The sequence below is a fragment of the Centruroides sculpturatus genome, unplaced genomic scaffold (genome assembly GCF_000671375.1).
Source record: "Centruroides sculpturatus isolate CEXI.00-Female unplaced genomic scaffold, Cexi_2.0 scaffold1322, whole genome shotgun sequence".
In the NCBI taxonomy this organism is placed as follows: Eukaryota; Metazoa; Arthropoda; class Arachnida; order Scorpiones; family Buthidae; genus Centruroides; species Centruroides sculpturatus.
Window position 1 is genome coordinate 131,122 of NW_019385555.1, and position 23,695 is coordinate 154,816.

A 23,695-nucleotide genomic window follows, 5' to 3' on the forward strand; every position below is an offset into this window, starting at 1 on the left:
TATCTTGTTTACGTAATCATCGAATTTAATTTATAAAATTTGTTAGGCATTTTCTTTTCTTAATTTTATATATTAAATGCTACAATAAGCGTAAACTAATTGTATAAATTAGTGTAATTAGGGATTTACGTTGATTTGTGTATAGCGCGATGTACCTCGAGAAAACGCTTGAAGTTTTTTATATTTATTATTTTTTCTTTTATGTTTTACTACGTTTGGAGACGTAATATTGATTTAAACTTACACTAATTTAATATTTAAAATTAAAGAATTAAGGCGTTGTTCTGAAGGCCATGACACCGCACTGGGCAAACTATACCAGATGCGACTCTGGTTCCGTCCTTGAGCAGGTGTATAGATGACGAGATATGATTATACAATCAAACAATTGTGCTTTAACATATGACAATAATTGAATAGATAACACGAAACACTGTATAGTTAATAGGTGATAACGATTAATGACATATTTCTTGATTTTATTCGATAGATTTATAGCAACTTAAAGACGTCCGATAGCGTCTAGAATTCACAAACTTTTATAATAAACAAGTTTAAAAAAAGAAGTGAGAAAAACTGGAATCTCTACTATAGTTTTACAAGTAAAGTATTACGAAATTTCTATCCAGATAGTGACCATCACTAAAAATATGCTCGAGGCGGGACAAGTTATTGCTGCCTAAAGCATCAACTCAGGTATGTGGTCTGTCTTGTATCTGTTCTAGTCCACTTTTACTACAACACCATTACTACTACGTGTCTATTAGAAAGGGACGGGCGAATACGTACAACTCTTCAGTTCCTCGACGTTGCGCGACTCTTCGCCTCATTCACTCGGCTCGTGACGTAAGAAGTAGATGATTGGTCCAGCGTGTCCACCCCTCTCGACGATCCGATGTCGAGCTTTGGTGTCACGCTAGATATCAGTTCGGAGACAGTGTGTCATCGAGCGTGAAACATTCGAAAAGCCGTCTAACGAAATATGTTGAGACATGTACTGCCCTATACTTCATAATGGAAAGGTGAGTTTTACTTACGACGAATTTTATCTCGGCAATTTTCCTGGCATATTGCTCAATTAACATAGTTTCGTTACGCTAATTAGTTTCTAATCCGAAAGATGATGTAGTGTGTCATTTATTCATTTAGCCACATTTAAAAAATTCCTTCAAACGCGACACTCAAATTTATGGCCTGCTCTAATAGAAAAATCCCATTCTGATGGAGAAAAAACTTGACAGCATACAAAATACCATGTTTAACCAACCTTCTCCGGTTTAACGAACCGTATCAATCTCTTTTCATTTGTCCCGGATTTTAAATCACACTCGCCTGTTTTTTTTCTCTTCCGGTGTTATTTCCGAATTGCCGCGCGTGAGGGGTTACATCCGGCGTAACAGCGCATGCTCGTAACCCTCTGGAATCTAGTTATCAATACGCATGAGCAGAATATCCAATGTCCATGTGGAGTCCGTTGTCCGCTGTCCATTTCCTGTCTGAATTCATTGTTAGGTAACTAATGGGAGATGGAATGTTCCACATCGATGCTGTTATTACTAATTCTACTTTCGAACATCTTTATTACATATAATATCTGCTATTGTTGTTTCGTATAAAGTTATGTATCCCATAGTTGAGTTAGGTGTTGCTTGCTCCACAGGAAATACTTGAGTTGGGCGAAATTTCGACTATTTCCTTTTGAAATTATACGTGCCCGATTTCTAAACATTATGTGGAATTAAATTGGTTAAAAATCCTTACGTATTTCGTGTTATTTNCAATGAGCTTACCAGCAATTTTTTCAAGTAACAATATTTAAATTTTTGGAATACTTTTCTTTGTGAAAATCTAAATTTGTGTAAGCAAGTTTATTTAATTTTATAACTATTGATGCAGTTTTCCTTAAAATATATATAAACTGGTCTGTTTATTTAAACCAAAAATTAATTCAAGAAAAATTTATTTAAAAAAAGTTTATTTTCGTTGATTTAAAGTTTAATTTGTAGATTATTTAAGGAAAAATTTCTTATTTGTGATATTAAATTTCTGAAAGATGAGCTATATTTATATTATTGACCTTTATGAAATTATTTTTCCTCTTTGCGTATAAATCTACAAATATTTAAGAAATTAGTCGTTAACTTTGTTAAAATGTAAGCATTTTTTATATTTATATATGTTACTTGTATAACACATTGAATATTTTATTAAAAATATATAAAATCAATCAATATATTCGTTAAAAGTTGATTAAATCTCAAGAAAATTATAGAAAAATCTCCAGTTTCTGCATTGATTCTGATAAATGTTCTAGATAATTATTTGAAAATTCTTAACTGAATTTCATATTTAAATTTAAGAAATTAAAAAATTTTTATTCTAAATTCGCCAAACATTTAAGAAATAATTGAAAAAAATTGTTTAATCTAACAGAAATTTATGTAAGTGCTTATGGTTATGATTTTTATTGGTGCATTTTATGCATTCATTAGCAAAAATCATTAGCGCTCGCTTATTAATTTCGCTACATCTTAATTTAGAAAATTAATCACTAGCTATTTTATTTTTTGAATAGTTTCTGCGGCTAAAAGTTTAACTCTTTTCTTTCTTTTACTTCGGTTTTCATTGCGATCTCTACGAGGTGAGGTCAGTCGATAGTTTTCGTTATAATCACGCATTCGTTGGAACTTTAAATTCGATCTGCTCACTTATTTCCGCATTTAACTCCGTACAAAACATATTTAATGCAAATGTTATCGACTCTATAGGCGTTGTACTAGTAACTAGATCCTTCCAATTTTAACCGGAATGGAATGCGAGTCTTGACATAAAACAGACACGTGACCCTTCACCCGACATGGTGTGGCAGGTAAACACACACATTCTCGTATGTATTGACCGCTAACCGGACCTTCTGACAACAATTAATCACTAGAAAAGCAGCATTTCCTCTTACTTAATGTCAGTAGTTTCAGTTTTAACAAGTTACAACTTCGTAAAATTTATTTCTGCGAACGTAACAATGCGAAAATAAAGTGGAGGGGAAAAATACCGTACGAAAACGATGTCAGTTAGCGTGCCGAATAGTTTGCGTGTTTTTAAGTTTTCGGAAATGGTAAAAAAAAAAACTGTTTTAAAAGTATTTTTTCCAAGTAAAAAGTGGAATGATCGACATTCTTTCGATCCCGTACAAATGCACCAATAATAAAACTTCGGAATTTTGACTCGTTATACATTCGATTCTTCGTAAGATATTTGGGACAACGTGAAGCCTTTGCAATTATAAACAAGGGTGATTTCGCGTTTCATAATCCGAGCATTCTTGCACAGTGGAACGGAAAATGTTGAATCACCTGTCATGGAATGGAACGCGGAATTTTAGTCATTTACACACGAATAAACTTAGTTTTCTTTCTTTATTTTCAATCCGGTTACAGGTTAAAGTTGGTACGACTGATGTTGATCCAGACATGCTGTTCACAGCAAAGACGACCCTGGACGATTGCAGTTCCTCCTTGCCTCCTGGCCAGAAATACGTCGCCGTTTGTGTACTGACAGGAGATACTTTTTATTTTGTAGTTGATGTAAGTGGTCTTTTTACTTTTCTTCTTAAGATTAGATATAATTTAATCCTTAGGCAATTCATTTTTCTTGAGCAAAAAAAAAAAAAATAATATGTACAGTGTGTGGTTGAATTAACATCTGCCAATTCACATGGCAAAGAAACAGTTAATGTTAAATAAGATATTGATAATTTTACCAGCTGTTTCAATAATGTATTTTTGTTCAAATAAAGCTAATCTGTTTGCAGAGTTTAATTGTTTCCATATTTAAACTTTAGATACTTATCTTGTTTCTCTGGCATTAGTCGAGAATCAAAAGTTATTGACATTGTAAGAAAATAAACATGCGTTGTTCGTCTTAAAGGTTATTTTCCTTAATGATTTAAACTAGAAAAAAAGAATTTGTGTAGAATTTATGCTCTGTCACAAATGTAGAAACATTTCTTAAAGATTTAACCATCCGTTGAGATACACAAGTTGCATTCATCAAAGATTAATGAACATACAAGGATTCATCAGAAATTAGGTCTCTAGTGAATATTTATAATATAAAATGTCTTGTTATTTAAGATGTGAAAATTTTAGTTTTATTTGGTATAAAATATAATTAAAAAGTAAATTTTTATTATTATTAATTTTTGCATATTACCAATGAAATTTAATTAAGAATTTCTTTTTTTAGTCAACCAAAAATAATTTTATTGGCCTTGAAACATTTTATTTTTTAGAATATAAATATATTTTATGACTATATTTAACAACAAAGATGTTTTGAAAGTTCTTGTTTAATTTTGTTTGTTTAAATTAAATGTATTGAATACATTTTATGATGTATTCAGTAGATAAATTATTTCTTTTTTATTAATTGTACTATTTAAGTTATTGCACTTGACATTTTTCATTTTATTAACTATATATTTGTTTGAATTTTAACTGATATCTTAGAATGATCTTTCTTTTAGGTCTTTATTCATCTCCTTGATAATGGCTATAAATAAATTTCTGTTGCTTTGAACCTATGAAGTTAAACAGATTTATTTATTTATATTTACACAATGTTTTAAATATTGATTGTTTTCAATAAACTTAGACCTTAAATAACTATAAATTATGCAATTTATGAACAGTTGTATCAATTAAAAGATTTTGTTCTTGGAATTTAATCCTGAATGTATGTTTAACTTCTATAATATGCAATTTCTTCAAATTTTCTGTTTTAAATAAAGTTAATGAACAAAAAACAAAAAATCTTACTTAATTTTTTATGCATTGTTTACTTAAATATTTCTTTGTTAAAAGAAAAATCTTGTGCAAAAATATTTATTATAGATTATTTTATATTATATTCATATAAGATTTTATTTACTATGAAAATNTAATTATTGTATATGTAAATTGATAATGTAATTAAACAGTATTTTATAAGTTTGATAAGTAAAATAATAAGAAAAATTTAATAAGTGATAATAAATATTGCAGATGGTATATATCAGTTTATTGATCCAGAACAGAAGTTATCGAAGTATGCACCAAAGTGGTGGAAAGTACTTCGTAATAATGTAAATACCATTTTGAAGTTTGACCAATTTTAAACATATTATTAACGTATCTAATTTTAACTTTATTTATTATTTAGGGAATTGATAATAGAAAAAATATCTTGACTTTTCATTTTCGTATAGAAATATACGTTGATTGTCATTTACTAGTAAAGTAAGTATATTGTTGAATTTGAAATATTATTTGTATTCAAACTAAAGTTTAAAACTATATTGATGTAGAAAAATATAAACAAAGTTTATTTTTTAATTAGTGATAAAATAGCAAGGCATTATTACTATCTTCAATTGCGTGAAAATGTCATTAAGTACAACCAAAGCATAAATGAAGAGAGAGCATTTCTCTTAGCAGCTTATGCTTTACAGGCAGATTTTGGGAATTATAATAAAAATATTCATGTTGGAAGATATTTTGAACCACAAAAATACTTTCCTCTTTCAGTAAGCAATGTTTATTTAAATTTTAATTAACTAATAATTATTAATTTTTTTATGGTTTTGACAATGTGATTAACTTTACAAATGTTTGTATATATTAAAAACCAAAAATTAAATTTAAGAAAAAATGTTTTACAGATAATTTTGAGAGTAGGTGAAGCATACATAATTAAATATGTGCCTGCTATGCATAAAGATTATACAGGTTTGAGTTGTGGAGAAGCTGAAATTGGTTATATAAAAGAGGCATCGAACCATGTATCATCTCATAATCTTCATTTTTATAAAATGAGCAACAAGAAAAATAAATTATCCAGTGATATTTGGCTTGGTATAAGTCCAATTGGTATTGAACTGTATAAGGTAAGTTGTTGTTTATAGAATAGTTACATATTTTTTAAGATGCATGTTAAAATTTCAAATAGATAGTCAGACACCAAAAAATAACAAGAAAATTTCATATATTTATTTCTCTATTTGTTTTGGACTTTTCTGCAAAGTAATTACAGTATGTTTTTTCCTTTTTTAAACAAATAGAAATTTGTTTAAAAATAAATTATAGGTTATTTTGCTCTGTTACTCTCCATTATATTTAGCATTATAATTTTCATTTCTTTTATTCCAAAAATAAAAGAAAGATGATATAAATAATATTTCTATACATTATATAACCTGACCATAAAATGGAGAAAAAGTTCATTTTTTTATTTTTTTTTTACAAAATTGTGAAAAGAAATATGTTAAAATTTTTATTATTATTATTATTATGATTAAGATGATAATGCGGAAAATATTCAAGGAAGATTATTCTAAAAGTTAGCAAATGAAGCATGAAAATTACATATTTTATCAAATAAGTCTTAACCACAAGATTGAGAATTATTGATGTAGATAATGTATGTGTTCTTATAGTAATAACACACTTGATTGATTTATTAAATTGATTTTATCTCAAACAAGAACATGGTCAACAACAGGGAATTGAACCTTGCTTGTCTGAATTGTCAATGCCACATGTTAATCAATATGAGTTGCTCTGTTTATTTTTAAATAATTACAATTACTTTTAGAAAAAAGTAATTATTTTTAATTAGATTTTAATAAATCATTTTTTCATTTTTATTATTTGTCATTTTTTTATTATGTGTAAACAGTAAACAAAAGATATGATGTATATGTATATATATATTATATAATTCTGTGAAATTTTCTGAAAATAAAATTTGAAAATTAATCTCTTAATCACTATTTTATCAAAATGATGATAACATGATGATTTTAGAACATTGATAATGTTAAACAAATGTTTAGCTATTGNTTGTTTTGGACTTTTCTGCAAAGTAATTACAGTATGTTTTTTCCTTTTTTAAACAAATAGAAATTTGTTTAAAAATAAATTATAGGTTATTTTGCTCTGCTTGATAATGGCTATAAATAAATTTCTGTTGCTTTGAACCTATGAAGTTAAACAGATTTATTTATTTATATTTTAAGTTTAATAAGTAACTATTATTGTAATCCAGATTAAAGTTTATTTTAGATAAATGTTGTTGATAAGTTCAGATTTATTTCTTTCTAAGATTGAAATCAGATAGAATCAAATGTTACATTATTATTACTGTATTATATTCCATATAATAAGAAATAGTATTTTGGAAAAAACAATTATGGATTAAACTATAATCCTTTAATTAGATAGAATATTAAAATATTAACTCTAGAATCAAATTCTGTTTCCTCTACTTTCTTTGTGTCATTCCTAGATATTATAGATGATATATGTCAAAGTAAGGCTTGTGAGCTTCATGTGGCTCTTCTAGACTTTACTGTAGCTTACATATACTATTGAATTTTAATTATATAATGTATATATGTATATATATATTATATAATTCTGTGAAATTTTCTGAAAATAAAATTTGAAAATTAATCTCTTAATCACTATTTTATCAAAATGATGATAACATGATGATTTTAGAACATTGATAATGTTAAACAAATGTTTAGCTATTGACATTATATATATAATGTAATTTTTATGTTTTTTAATCTCAATTTAAAGTATAATTTTAATTAATTGATTATGACGAAATTTTTGAAATTGGAATGATTATTTTTATAATTATTGTTCTCTTTTTGGAAAGATGAAAATAATTAAAAAATTCTTTCGCATTCGTAAATTTTTGTAAAAAAATTTCTGTTTTATTTAAATCAAATAAAATAATAACAAAATCAAAAATTTGTTCTAGTGGGTCATGTTTGTTCAGTTGAGTACTTAGATTCCACTGTATTTTGTTTGTTGTTTTTATGAATGATTACTTACCTACAGTTTAAAAAAGTTTAATAACACTTATCTAAAAATGTTTAAATAAACTTTACTAAATGCAAAGATTAATCTATAAAAACAAAACAGTGACAATCCTAAAGGCTAAAATCTGAAAGCAACAATAATGACACCTGATCGATAGGATAAGGAAGTGAGGACAACAAAGAAAAAATTGTAATATCAATTTTCATTAATGTAAACCTGACAAAAGGCACAAAACAAGTTGAAAATTTCAATATTTTAAAATTCGTGGACAAATTTAAGATGACACGCATTCTTATTTGGGAAAAAAAGTGAATAATGGAGTTTACCCTTAAAAATTGTGAAGTTTTGTATGGAAGATTTTCAAACCTGTGTTAGAGAAAAACTGGAAGTTGTGATGTACAGGAGATATCCCCAATTTTTGAACCATGTAGAAGTACTATGTTGTGTGAGGAATACCTATACTTAGAAAAAGTTTTAAATTATTATTAATTCTGTTAACATATTCTATTATATGAATTTTTAGAGAAAAAAATTTGAAATAAGAATATGTGGTTGTCCAGAAGAAAGAAAATTTACTTATTATACTAACAGTGAAGTTGAAGCAAGAAATCTATTATATTTATGTAAAGTGAATCATCAGTATTATTTAGCTACTCGAACACAAGTGCAGATTCTTAAAAAACTTGAACAAGAAGGTAAATTTTCATTTCTTATAGACTTTTATTGACAAATTAAATGACAAATCTTGGTACAGATCAGAAATTACAAAATAGATTATATATTGTATATGTAAATTGATAATGTAATTAAACAGTATTTTATAAGTTTGATAAGTAAAATAATAAGAAAAATTTAATAAGTGATAATAAATATTGCAGATGGTATATATCAGTTTATTGATCCAGAACAGAAGTTATCGAAGTATGCACCAAAGTGGTGGAAAGTACTTCGTAATAATGTAAATACCATTTTGAAGTTTGACCAATTTTAAACATATTATTAACGTATCTAATTTTAACTTTATTTATTATTTAGGGAATTGATAATAGAAAAAATATCTTGACTTTTCATTTTCGTATAGAAATATACGTTGATTGTCATTTACTAGTAAAGTAAGTATATTGTTGAATTTGAAATATTATTTGTATTCAAACTAAAGTTTAAAACTATATTGATGTAGAAAAATATAAACAAAGTTTATTTTTTAATTAGTGATAAAATAGCAAGGCATTATTACTATCTTCAATTGCGTGAAAATGTCATTAAGTACAACCAAAGCATAAATGAAGAGAGAGCATTTCTCTTAGCAGCTTATGCTTTACAGGCAGATTTTGGGAATTATAATAAAAATATTCATGTTGGAAGATATTTTGAACCACAAAAATACTTTCCTCTTTCAGTAAGCAATGTTTATTTAAATTTTAATTAAGTAATAATTATTAATTTTTTTATGGTTTTGACAATGTGATTAACTTTACAAATGTTTGTATATATTNGCTTATAGCAATTACTTAGTATTGTTTCACCATCTTTTCTTAGTAATTTTAATTAATTAGGTTTCACAATAGGAATTTAGATGTTTATTCTAATTTATTTTAATAATGCAGATACTAATTTCTGGTTGATTGTTTCATAAGCACTATTTTGCAATCATATATTTGATTTTTTATTCTATATACATTTGTAATATAGTAAAGTATAAAATATATGAAAATTTTATGCATAATTGTTTAGTTATTATTTCAATATTATAAACAACAAGCAAATTATATGTATTTCACATTCTTAATGTATATATACATTCCTGGACACAATATTGAATACCACTTAAAAGTGAGAGTTGATAAGATATGGCTATATGACCAAAACAGGAATGACTCAAATGCAACTAACTGAGCAGATTGGTCAAGAAGTTTCTCCACTAATAAGGAAGTGACCTTGCAGAGGTGCATTATCAAGTTCTTGCATATTGTATTTGTGGAAGTAGTGTAGCTTGGATTTTGGGCAACAAAATGTTTTCTGAGGAAATCTGCTCACAAGTGAATATCTTATGAGAGTTACCATAGTGTGTGAAAAGTGAAGGAAATGACAAGCATTTATGGAAAGACTGTTATAAATATTATCCATAACTACAACAGTAGAATAAGAAAGAAACTCTGACAACTACATGCCCTAAAAAATCAGAATAGGAGGTGTTTGTTACAGAAGGCAAAGGCAATGGCAAAGGCAAAAATACAAATTCAGCTCATTACAAGTCTTTGCCTCCAGAAATAATTGGATTTAAATGTATCCTGTCATACTAAGTTATCTATTACATTATGCAAGAGGAGGGTTTTAACTACTACAAAAAAGACTCTAATCTCAAGGTATAAGCTGTGAGTGCCTGGAGTTTGCCCAGTACCATCTATTCAAGGGTTGAAACTAAGGTTTTAACATGAACAAATATTATGTTCATGTTAAAACTGTAGTTTCACATCTTTACTTTCATTTCATACTGTTACATTCTCATATCTCAACATTAGCACCATGAGGGTGGCATGTTATATGCCAGATTGGAGTGCCAAATGGTAGAAAATATTTTGTTCAGGAATGTACATAGTTTAAAATATGAGAAATATAAAATTCTATATGCTATAGACAAATTCTTTATAACATGTAACAGCAAAAAAATAATAGAATTCTATTTTCATGTTCCAATTTGTTTGATCCTGAAAATGACTGCTTAGTCAGTCAAAAACATTTGATTAATAAAATATTTTCTCTGGAAAAGGCTAGAACTGTTTCATTCAATATTAATTCATTATTAAAATATGAATAAGTCAAAAATTATGTCTTTTAGTTTGTTTTTGTTGTTAAGATATGAAGTCATTTAAAAATGATAACATTAAATGAATATTATATTTATCATGTTTAAACGAATGTAGTAATTGAAACATGGCTTGATTTATTAATTCCATAGGTCGGAAACCATATCGTGAATCATATATTTACAGTGATGAAACAGATATAGTTGATCAATTACAGAAGGAATCTACTTCCAGTGAAATCTCCATATTTTCAAAAGGTGGTGCTGAAAACAATAAACTGTCTTTCAATAAAAGTGAAGGTTAGTATCTATATTTTAAGATAGTACAATATCATATAAATATCATAAATCTCTTTAATGTAAGATCTAATTTGAAGCTTTAACTTTATCATTTATAAATTGAATTCTGATCTACATCTTATATTCCAAAATGAAAACAGTTATGAAATTTGAAATATTTAATTAGTGTCAATGTTTTCAACAGTTTTTATAAGAATTGCATTTAAAAATATATTTGTGGTTTTGAAGATGAGAATTAAAGAATATTGAGTTCAATAATTTGGTATGCAATAAAGAATAGATAAAATTATTTATCAGCATGAATATAAAAAATATTCATCATGAACAAAGCAAACATATAGAGAATTTTTTTGTTTCTATATTGATGAGTCCTTTATTTGGCTTAACTTCATATTTAAAAAAATATCGAAATATTTTTAAAATTAAATTTATATTACTAAAATAATTTAAAATTAAATATCAAAAATTAAATAAGATAGATTATAAATTTATGAATAGGCACAAACAAAAAATAAAGTATACAAATAAGTTACAGTCAGAATTCAAATGCCAACATGCGACACAAGTTTTTCTTGAACAGTACATGGAATTTTTTTATTGACACTGCTAACATATTAGGTGAAGAGAATGTACAAATTTATAATGACAATATAAGATATATTTTGAGTGATATTTTTATTAGTCCTTAGCTAAACAAATAAATTTTAAATTAAGGAGTCTTGATGAAATTTTTATCTACTCTGCTTTTCAAATGAAATATTGATTGAATATACTCATATAAAAATTACATCTATAAGAATTTAAAAATTTGCAATCAATGATAGATTATAAAAGAAAATTTGAATTTTTGATTTTTTTTTAAATGCACAGATTGAATATAAAAACCCAAGGTTTATTTTAGATTGTATATTGACTACATTATAATACATACAATTAATTCAGGTAAAAATGAGACTTAATTTTTTCTAATATATGTTTTTCAATCCAAATATAAAAATTTTTAAATGTAAATTTAAAATGAATTCAATAGATATGATTAACTGTGCATGACATTGTGTATTGTTTTTAGTTTATCTTATCTTGTAGGCATTCATCTGAAACATGAATAATTTCCTAGAATAATTTAATTATTTATAGATCAGTTTATTTTATTGAATTATGTTGAATAATTTTTATTTTAAGAAATAAAAATATTTAACTATATTTTAGAAAGATGGTTAATATTATTAGAATTTTTGAGATAAAAATAAACATTTATATACAGTTAACTAAAGTTATTGAGAAGAATAGGCAAGAGAATTTCAATTTTTAGAAAATATTTCTTATTGAACTAAAACGTAAAATATTTTTGTTCAAGTACAGAAAATTATAAAATAAAGCATTCTTCTTTTTTTATTTCTAAGAATATTTGTAATTATGTCTCATTGTCATAAGATTTTTTAAAAATTTCTAATGACATTATGTTTATATAAAACTGTATTTGAAAATCATAATGTATAAGAGTGGACTTATTTAATTACTATTTTTGCAAAGACTTATAAAATTATTAGATTCTTATGATAAAACTTGCATGATGATAACATTTCATTACATAAAATTCTCTTGTGAATTTATTTTTAAGACTAATAATTAGCTTTTATTAAAATTTAACTACAAATATTATATTATTTATATTTTTAATATATATATTTATTTATCTATTAAATATACAAATAATAAAAAAGTAATAATTGACCTTTTATTAAAACAGCAAAGAACCTTGAGAAAAGAAATATATTTCATATGTTCTAACATGATTTTGCAATAGCATGTGTCATGTAAACTTAATACTTGTGAAAAATTATACTGCTTGATATGTGATATATTGAAGAGATAGTAAAGTTTGATGTTTATTTTTAGTTTATATCTCTGTATAGATTTCATTTATTAATTTAAATTCTTATATATGGTATTGAGATTTAATTAAGCATAAATATTTGATTGTTATGCCTTGCATATATAGGTTGTCTGATACTGGTTTTTTTAAACAAACATTTGCTAGCTGAAACCAAGAAGGATTAAACTTGAATGGAATTGAATTGATCATATGTTAGATGTTAGTTTGTTTTGAGATATCCATGACTCTGTGCAGGTGTTTTATTTTGTTTATACTGCAGTCAACATGTTACATATGGTTGTCATTTACTTTCCTGGGTTGGGATGCCACCATCCCTACTGTGACCTTTGACACATAACAGTGACATTCTAATCATGTGGTGGGAAGTGAGAGTTTTTGGTCGATCTTGGAATAGTTGCATGTTATCATCTTGAAATAAACTATTTATTTCCATAGATTTATCAGTTCTGATATATCTTATTTTACAGCATATAAGATGCACTCCCATTTCATCACAGAATATTTATTAAAAAAATATTTTGTATATTTAAGTAATTCTGTGCTGTTGGTGCTCAACCTTAAATTTTTTTTACTGTATTCTAGTTTAAAAAAAGAAAACTAAAATCAGAATGTACACTTTTATTTATTTGGAAAAAGAGGAGTCTAAAATAGATCATTTACAATTAAAATTTACCATCAAAATATTTAAAGTGAATACATAAAAAAGCTGCTTAGCTGTAGTAAATATGTTTTGAATAAAGATATTATTGGTTAATTAGAGTTGGACTAGGTAGAGGTTACCTGCATCTGCTAAAGGTGATTTGTGCAGTTCCTTAACCTATAGGCAATTGCAACTTAACATATGATACAAGGTGATTTTTGAGCCTACTTTTTGGACAAAAGTCACATCTTATATGCCTTAAAATACAGTAGTTATATTAGTTTTCTGTGGCAATATTTTTCAAAAATAACAGTAATGGAGTCAAATCACCAAAAAGGGATTTCTATCATATTTTGATGTCTTACTACATTATAGAAGCACAACTAAAATAATAAGTTGTGCAGGAAATTATTTATATTACAGAGTTAAAAAAATATATTTCAAAAGGACTTATCAACTTCTACAGGCTCCATACCAGAGAGATCCTGTAAAAATTGCATGATCTAGATATGTTTCAATTTTGTTCTCTAATGCAATGAAGGTCATAGAATTGACATTACAAAATTGATTTCATATTCAACAATAACAACATTCAAAAATATTTGCCCTAAGAATTGTTTAAACTTAAATTGCAACAAATAGATATTTAAATAATAAGTATTAAAATCATTTTTTTTTTGTTTCCCTTATTAAAAGTTTTCTAATATAAAGACAAAAAAGAATTTATGCATTTCAGTACATGAATAAAAAATAGCTTGTTCCAAATAACTTTATTGATTTTGAAAGTCTTGTTATTCCAATATTTATTCTTTCAGTTTTATTCAATATTATGATGAGAACAACTATGAAAAAAAATATTGTTTAAAGAATTGTTTTAAAGAAACTTGGAGAAAAAGTTTTAATATATTATAAACTTCCATATCATTATTTTATTAAGAAATCTTGCCTTAATAGTAATCTATTCATCTATTCACAAATTCCTTTTTTATCTTTCTTATAATATTGATGACAGTAAGCAAATGCTCTTTAATATTTGAACACTTAATAATAATCTAATAAACAATAAACATTGTAAATTAATAAATTATTAAATTTAATTTTTTTATTATTTAATAAATTCTTGAGGACTTTGAACTAAGAGTAATGGAAATGTGTTATTACTACCATTTTAATAAATTATTATTCACCTATTTAAAATTTCATTAAATTAATTGGATAAAGTAAAAACTAAAATTGGTAAATATGATTATAATTTCAATATCATACCTTAAAGAATATTTGATAAATCATTGACAAAATATTAAAAGATTTTTGAATATTTATTTATAAATGGTGAACCCAAACAAATTTTGCATAATTGTGGTAACAGAGACAGTTGCTGATATTAGAACTGTTTTTCTTGTTTGCCCATAGGATTTCTGATCTGGGAATTTCTAGGACATAATTCCCAAGAAATTTGAAAATTTATCTTGTCTTGACATCAAGACCTTACAAAATTATATTTATAAATTCAAAGCAGGAAAGTATTAAATGTATTATAATCTTTAATTCCTGTATAAGAAGTATTAATTCCTGTATAAGAAGTATTATGTCATAGATGTCGATTAAAATTTTATTACAAATCAATGAAACTGTTAATATAACTGCAGTTAATATAGCATATGTAATTTCATACATAAAAATCTGTGTTTCTTTTAAATATAATGCAGGCTTACTCTACAGAACATCTTCCCAGTTAACATTTTTCTAGTAGAACATTGTTTGATTTTTAATAATTAAACTTTATAGAATGCTTGTTTTTCTCAATACAATGTTTCTCTATTGATGTTTACACACAGAAAGTTTATTTTTATGTCAATACAACAGATAACTGTGACATCATTGACAGTCGATCAATTTTACAATTTACAGAAGTACCAGAGGAATTTTTTTCAAATATATAGTAATTTATTTCTTGTTTTTTTTGTTGCAAATTTCTGTTTGCATTTTTCTTTCTTTAACAAATCTCTATTACAGTAATAGTGATTTGTTAAAGAAAGAAAAATGTTACCATGTCATATTGTAAATATAATGTTTATGGTATGGCATACAAACTGTATATATTACTGCATAAAAAAGCTGTTTGTTAACAAACATGTTGATCATTTGGTGATCAGAAAGCAATGTTTTAAGAATTTTACTGTAATATATACCATAGTTTGTGTTACTTTTATATAGGTGTTTTATTGTGTTTGTTTTAGAAAATTTGGTTGAGGTTTTGGATTGTTTTGTAATTCATTATGATTTTTTTATTTTTTAATTTAAAATAATGGAAAATAGGCTCTTAGTTAACATTTTTGCACAAACCATTTTATTTTTAAGAACAGATTACTGATGTTAAATAGGGAATGCATGTACTGTACAGTAATATTCTTATATAATTAATATGACTATAAACCAAGCACAACAAAACAGCATTGGCAATTGATATATTTATTATAATTTCCTCTCCATCATAACACACAATTATCTTCCTCTTTAGGCAGCTCATTATTTAATGTAAGCATTTTGTTTGCATTTGATATGATTTCACTTCCTTATTTTTTTTCTTTTATGAAATTAATAATAATAATTTTTCTTAAATTTGTATTTTGTGTGTTTTAATTTAGCATAAAATTTGTTACAATAATGCTTATTTTAATTTAAAACCTGTATTTAATTAATTTCATTAATTAAAAATGGCAATAAATGTGCTGAAACAGAAAAATAGCTAAGACTAGAAACCTTATCTGCCAAACATAGTAGTACATTAATAGCAATTGAGCTACATTTATTGTGTTTTTGATTTCATTAATTATTCTTTATTCAGTTTAATTGGCTCCTAAAATTGACAGAGATTAATAAAATATTCTACAGATAATAGAAATGAGTGTTACCTGCATCTTTTTCATTTGTTTTATTTAAATAATATATGAGTACTTTTTCTTTTAATTTTTTAGAAGATTCCTCAGGCTTGTAAGCAAATAATATAAAATATGAAATTATTTAATTTTTAAACGGTTTGTATACAATATTTGTTTTATAAAACTTGAAATATTTCAGAATTAAATATTTAAGAAGATACAGTTAATCTCACCTTTAAAAATTCTCTCAAAATAAATAAATAAATTCATAGGAATACACTGAAAGACATACAAGAAAACAGATATTTGGTTTAAGGATTGAAGGAAGAATTTAATATATTATGTTTTTCTTCAATGTTTACAAATTATTTTTGTAATTGAAGAAAAATATAATATATTGAATTAGTAGTTATAACTTTAATTACTCATATAAATTATGATGAGTATTAAAAATTTTTTAATATTTTTTTAATTTAATTAAGCACTTTACTTATTTGATTCCATTTACAAATTTTTTATGCTGTTTCATAAACTATCTCATTGAACAGTTCTTATTAATGTTAAGAAAACATTAATGAATAAATACTTCTATCCCATTTTTTGCTGAAAAATTACATATTACATAAGTATTGTATAATTTTATATTAATGATATTACATAATTTTACCATGTTAACTTTTTACTATTGTTAAATAGTAATGACAGATGAAACATGAGTTGTTATTATTTTACTACTAAAACTTTTACTGTGTAGAAAAATAAATAAAAATAAATTAGAAAGTTAATTAGTTTTTTATAAGCTTGTTTTCTCTGAATTATTAAATACCTATCAAATATTGGTGAGTTGTTGTAGATTACAACTTATGTAATACAATACGGTAATACAAATTTACCTAAAAGTTTATTTTGATATACAGTGAATTGTATGTTGCTATTCAATTTAAATATAATTGTTTAATTGTTAACTATTCATCTGATTATAATTTCCCCTCCAACTGAAGAATCCATGATGCATTCTTCAGTGATAAGCATACATTTTGCTGAAGGGAACTAATCACAGGGAACAAACCAGTAATTGATTATGCCAACTTTATTATACATGAAATGTATTTTGGGCTTTCTGCTCCTCTTCAGTCCTTTAATACAGATCTAGATCTGATCTGAAGATGGGAAGAAGGCCCAAAATACATTTCCTTCAGAAAAATTTATGCATATTATTAAAGCCAGCAGAAATATTTGTTATAAAAAGTGTATGACAAATATTTTTAATTAAATTTTAATTAAATATGATATTTATGAATAAATTTGATGTTTTGAAACAATTTTTAATCACATATTAAAAATTTTACAGAAATTAGTGCTTTATTACACATTATTTATATCGTTATCAAGTTAGGGAAAAAACCGAAAAAATATGGATTATGGATGGATAGAAACATATGGATAGAAATAATATGGATAGAAACATAAAAATAAAATTGCTGAAATTATATTTAATTAAGATTTATGCATAATAAAAAACAGAAATTTATATATACTATATTGACTATCAACAATTACTGGATAAGTCAAGTTAATTAAATTGATATATTGTATCTATAGATAGATGTACAGATCTGTAAAATTTAACTTGTAAAAAAATATGAAATCTTGTTTTTTTTATTTGAATAAGAAAATTGAGTTTAAATTTTCAAAATTTTATACATAAATTGGCAGATTACTTTACTTATTACATAAGTTTTATAAGCAAATGTCTTTTGCTAAATGATTAATCAGATTTAATTGAGAAAACAAACTTTGCAAAAGTAAATGTTTGAATGAATAAGTGATTTTATTCAAAACTTTTAAATACATTAAGTTAAAATTAATTAATTGATTGATGATTAATCAATATCATAAATTTATAAGATTTATGATATTGATTAATCCATCATGAAAATATGAAAAATATTTGAAATACTGTATTAAATTTAAAATATTATCAATGTCATTAATGATTTTAATACAAAAATAAAATAACAACATGAGTATAAAGTATTAAAATATATGTTAAAATAAACTTTTTAAATTTTTTAAAATAACATACAGTATATATTTTAATTATTCTAGAGTTTCTCTTTAGTTATGTTTATTTTATTTTAAAATTTTAATTTAAGAAATAATCAATTTTTTAATTTTTTCCAGAGAAAAAACTCAAAAGAAATTCACACATAAGTATTCCATCTGTCAAATTAGATGCTTATGAATCATTTATTCAGAATGATAGTGGTCATTCCTCCTTTGCAGAGAATAGAAGCAATTCTGCATCTCCTGATGTTGCTCCTCAGATTTTACATGAAAAATTACAACAAGCATCTCACAATACTACAAATGTAATGGAAGATGTTAATTTATCATCCATACCTTATCATTCAAATCAAGTGGTTTCTCCAGATGTAAATAACCTTGATAGCAAGAATAATAAGGATTGTTGTCATGTGGCTAATCCATATACAGAACAATGTTCAAAATTAAATGAATATAGGATATCTGATAACACATTTAATATACAAACAAGTGAAACTAGTCATAATTTAACAAGTCAGGATTGTTGGAAGTCATGTGCTGTTCATGGACTTGATTGTAATAGAATAACACCATTAGATAGCAAGTGTAATAATGATACTTCAGATTCTTTAAAAGAACCAGTATTATCTACTTCTGAAATATCTAATTCTACTGCAGAAACACCAATCATAACTGGAAGGACTCGAATTGGCATTTCATCTCTGAATCATCAACAGAAAAATGGTTTGCATCTTCAAGAAAAATTACATTTTATGGATATTGGATCCAGCTCTTATAAATATCAATATAATTTGTCATCAGATTCTGGTGTTTCTTCACCTTCAAATGGAACTTTAAATAAAATGGAAAAATGCAGCATATGTTCCTCTCATCTTCATAATGAGGGAACAATTAATAATAATTCTTCATGTCATTTTACTTCATTTTCTGATTTTTCTGAAGATGAACTTCATTACATTCCTCCACCTCCAGGTTACGAAAATTCACCCGAAAGTATCACCAAATCAATAGACAAAACAACAGAAATTCAAATTCAAAATGACATAGATCATTCCGATATTTTAAAAGTTATACCAAAGGTATGTTGAACTTGAAATATTTAAATTTTAATAAATTAAACTTTTAAAAATAATAATAGATTTAATACAATTCTATTGAGGATATTCATGCTAATAACTATAAAATAAGTATAAAATTTTGTTAACGAATACAATATAATTAACAAATTATATAGTAGGATTCTTTTCATTCTACAATATGGCTAATTAACTGTTAAGATACTAGAGGTAAGCAGTTACAGCTGCTATCTCAAGTTAAATTTAATAATTAGAAATAAATAAATTTAATTTAAAATATTCTAAAAGAAAAGTAATTAATTAACTATTGATTCAGTTGTATTGTATGATTAAAATATATTGGGTTGGTTTTTATGTAATTATGTAATCAGAGATGTAGCCAGAAATTTCTAAGTCACCTGCATGGATTATGGCTTGGATAGATTAGCATAGGTGAGTAGGTTACTGTAAAAACACTATAGTCTGTGATTGTGATCACTAGCAACACATTGTGCAAGGAGCTGTCATATCGGTATGTTTGCTCTTTGCATGTTATATGCAAGCCGTATGCAAACTAGTGACAATTTGCACTTGACAATGCTCAATAAAAAAAGAAAAGGCTGAACAAGAACAAGTATCAAATTTTATTCTGCTTCATCTTGTGGATGTTTATATAGCGTAGTATTTGAGTCTGTTGTTTTGTTTCATTCAGTGATCAATAGTCAACTGCTTGTGACATTCTTTTACACTATTTACTTTTAAACTTGATTTGGGAATGGCAGTTGTGGCTGCCAGAAAGAGAGGGATGAAAGAGTGTTAGTGTGAGAAATGCTGCCTCTTGCTCTCCTGTATGGCTACATCCTTGTATAATATAATTATTTTTTATATTCTCTAAATTATGAATGGCATAGATTATCCATTCTTTTAATTTTCAAAGAGCTGTTACTTGCATTCCTTTTTTTTCAATTCATCAAGTCTTACTTTTTTAAATTAATAAAATCATGCACAAATTAATTTTTTTTCATAAAAATTTTTAAACAATAATTCTAAATATTCAGATATGAAATCTGTTACATTTTTATTATTTCTTTAATTATTGCTTCAAGCAATAAAATTTTATGTCAGAACAACGTTATATCTGGACAATTTAGATTTAAAAAGTAAATAGATAGTTTAATATATACAGTGAATACAAACGTAATTAGAAATATTCTAAATTAATATTGTGAAGAAAATGAAGTTTTTTATATAAATATATTTTATGTAAATATAAATCTTATATAAAATGTTTTTCAATTGCAAAAATAGGATTGTAACTTTATAATTTTCTTCAAATATTAAATATTTATTCTATTTTTTTCTTGGTGTTTTTCCCCTGCTGAAAATTTCATTACATTGTATTTTTTGCTCAGTAAATTTTCTTTTGACAAATTGTATTTGTAGTTAGAAAGTTTTTAATTCAATTAATTACAAATGTGTTAAATTTACAATTAAAATAATAGNAGAATTTCATCATTAATCTCTACACAATAAGAAGCAAAGATTCTTAATCCGATTAAAGGCAACGATATAGAACCAATGGACTTAAAGATTGATTTGTTAATATTCTGTATATAATATAATATTGTAAATAATAATTAATTTCTTTTCCTATCAGCATAATGCGGAGTGCCACAATTCGTCTTCTACATCATCAGTTCTCGATCTTCAACAGCTTCGAAAGAAAAGTCAAGATTTAGGTCTTCCATTACTTTCGGCGCTTTGCAACGATCGTTCTTTATTAATGTTACCAAAGACCGTGCCATCGTGTACAAGGGATCGTCATCTTGGCATCAATTCCAACAAAAGACGATTTTCGTGTAGTGCAGTGAATCCATCTTATATCAGCGAAATGTGCAATTCGGACGAAATTTTAGGAGTAAGAGAACGATCGCATACTACTCCTCAACTTAGGCCAATCAGTTGGCACATCGATAGGGATTTTCCTTGGCAGAATTCGAAAGTTGCCGATATACAAAACATTCCACCATTGATCGAGAATATTTCCATAAACGACAACAAAGAACCGATGTGTTTAGTTACTTCAAGTATATTAACATCATTTTCTAACGTTCAAACGGGTTCCTCGACGCAATACATTAATTCCAATCCATTACGCCAAATGATTCCCACCAAACTATCTTCAGCTTTTGGAGGTGCTTCACATTCTCCATCAAAATGATGGTTCCATTAATTCTGTATTATAAACTTTCTGTAATTCGGTCTTGCTCAAATATCATTTATATTAAATGACATACAGAACTCTAAACGCATAGAAATTGTATAAAAAACGAATAAAAAGCAAATACTAGAAAGAAAATTATCAGATAATTTGTGGCTGTTGCAATAATTATACTCCAAAATTTAAGCCATTGTGATTTAAAAATCAGGAGCTTACTTCTGTAAAAAAAAAAAAAAAATATTTACCGAAAGCTTCGCATCTGCCATAGTTATTGCCACCGGATATATTTATAAATTGAATTTATGATATTTGCTATGTATATTTTTCTGAATAAAAGTTCAAAAGATTTAATTAAATTATTTAGGTTTATATATATAAAGTTCGAGCTATACAAATTTTATATTCAATTGGATACAGAACAAAATAATAAATAATTTCTTTTAACTGAATTTATTCATTTTTTTTTTCAGTACTATCAACGTTTAATATAGATATACAATAAAACCTGTTCAAAACGGAAAAAATATTCGGTACTGTGTGATTCCGGTTTACACAGGTTTTACTGTTGTACTGTACAGTACGTGTAGCAACTATGGAAGCATTGCGTCCTGTTAATCCAAGAAGAAAAATTTTTTATAAGGAAAATTGAGAGAAATGGCATCTCGATTTAAGAGCAGATAACTTTATATATATATTAAAATATGGAAATATTTTTGATTTTATCCCGCTAATTGATGGATGGCCAGTATTGAGATTTCCAAGTTTTACGTTCGCTATCTTTCGTGAATTGAGATAAAATGCCTTGTTATGATATTTGCATATTTTCGACAGGTCGTTTCTTTAGAAACTTAATTTTTTTCCCGCTCGGTGTAGTTACGGCAGCATTTCTTGATGCATTATCTCCGTCACCGAAGTTCCTATTGTAATTATTCTGCCACGTTGTTTTTCACGTAATAATTTTCAAGGAAGATATCGTAAATTTCGTTCCCTCTAAAATCTAAAATTCTATAAAATCAACGTGCGACATATTTGAAAATGTAACCGTTTAAAAATAATAATAATAAATGAATTTAAATTCGCAAATTTGATATTTAAAATAGTTTATAATTTAATATATTTAAGTGTTTTATCGCTAGATGGCGACACATCAATGTTTAATTTACCAAACGATTATTGTATTATGATGAGCAAACTTTCAAAACTTTGAAATTTGTATGCACATGTTTTTGTTTTTACGTAATTTTATAATTATTTTAAAATATTTTAAATTATCTAAAAATCCAGAAAAAAAGTTAAATATTCTGGTAGAAATTTTTAAATAGTTTATATTTTTTATATTTATTCCAGCATTAAAATTTTTATGAATTATTTCTTTAAAATTATTTTCTTTTTAAGTGTTTAGGGACTTTAAAAAATTAAAAAAATACAATACAAATGACTCGGAGCAATACCCGTATATAACGCAGGTTAATCTGCTCTTATTGGCTAAGGGATTCGTGACGAAATTTAAAAACTTATTACGTTTTCAACAATACCGAACTTCAACCGTTTTTAATTCTCATACAAAAGCAGAAAAAGTGTATTAATTAAGAATACATAGAAAGAAATATTTATTTATTTATATGTTAGTAATTCGAAGGGATCAGAGTGGAGTATGAGTGGAGCCAACGTATGACGTCAGTCGTTAATCCCACAGGTGTCGTTGAAATGGGGTACGGATCAAACGGCAGCTTGTAATTGTCGCTAATACAACTACAGGGACGGACAATAAAAGTCACGCAGCTTACAATCGTACAAGCGAACGACGAGTCATTAAGAGAATACGGAGATGTTTGTACAATGTCTCCCTTGAAAATAATGTTAAGGACTTCATTCTAAATCGACATAAACTTGTCAATTATAAAAAAAAGAGAGATTTTTTTTAATTGCTTTCGATCATTCCAAAAGGAACAAACG

At 25.8% G+C, this 23,695-nt stretch overlaps 1 protein-coding gene and 1 long non-coding RNA gene across 2 annotated transcripts; both read left to right on the top strand.

The window, feature by feature from the left end:
* The first annotated feature begins 489 nt into the window (after window positions 1-489).
* On the top strand, window positions 490-22,095 carry LOC111640096. The gene is made up of 10 exons (XM_023386094.1): window positions 490-1,022; window positions 3,438-3,666; window positions 5,043-5,122; window positions 5,200-5,276; window positions 5,377-5,563; window positions 5,699-5,923; window positions 8,395-8,566; window positions 10,831-10,977; window positions 18,581-19,542; window positions 21,176-22,095. The coding sequence occupies exons 1-10, from the start codon at window positions 993-995 to the stop codon at window positions 21,737-21,739; spliced, it is 2,673 nt and encodes an 890-aa protein (XP_023241862.1). The 5' UTR covers window positions 490-992; the 3' UTR covers window positions 21,740-22,095.
* Window positions 8,722-9,272, top strand: LOC111640090. The gene is made up of 3 exons (XR_002759212.1): window positions 8,722-8,829; window positions 8,907-8,983; window positions 9,084-9,272. It is a non-coding gene; the product is annotated as an uncharacterized LOC111640090 (long non-coding RNA).
* Window positions 22,096-23,695: the final 1,600 nt, after the last annotated feature.

Excerpts from the sequence above, each read along its gene's own strand:
- LOC111640096 (XM_023386094.1), top strand. The coding sequence starts at position 993 with ATGTACTGCCCTATACTTCATAATGGAAAG. Across the intron at positions 5,277-5,376 it reads GATTGTCATTTACTAGTAAA|TGATAAAATAGCAAGGCATT; the intron begins GTAAGTATATTG and ends TTTTTTAATTAG. Across the intron at positions 8,567-10,830 it reads TAAAAAACTTGAACAAGAAG|GTCGGAAACCATATCGTGAA; the intron begins GTAAATTTTCAT and ends TTAATTCCATAG.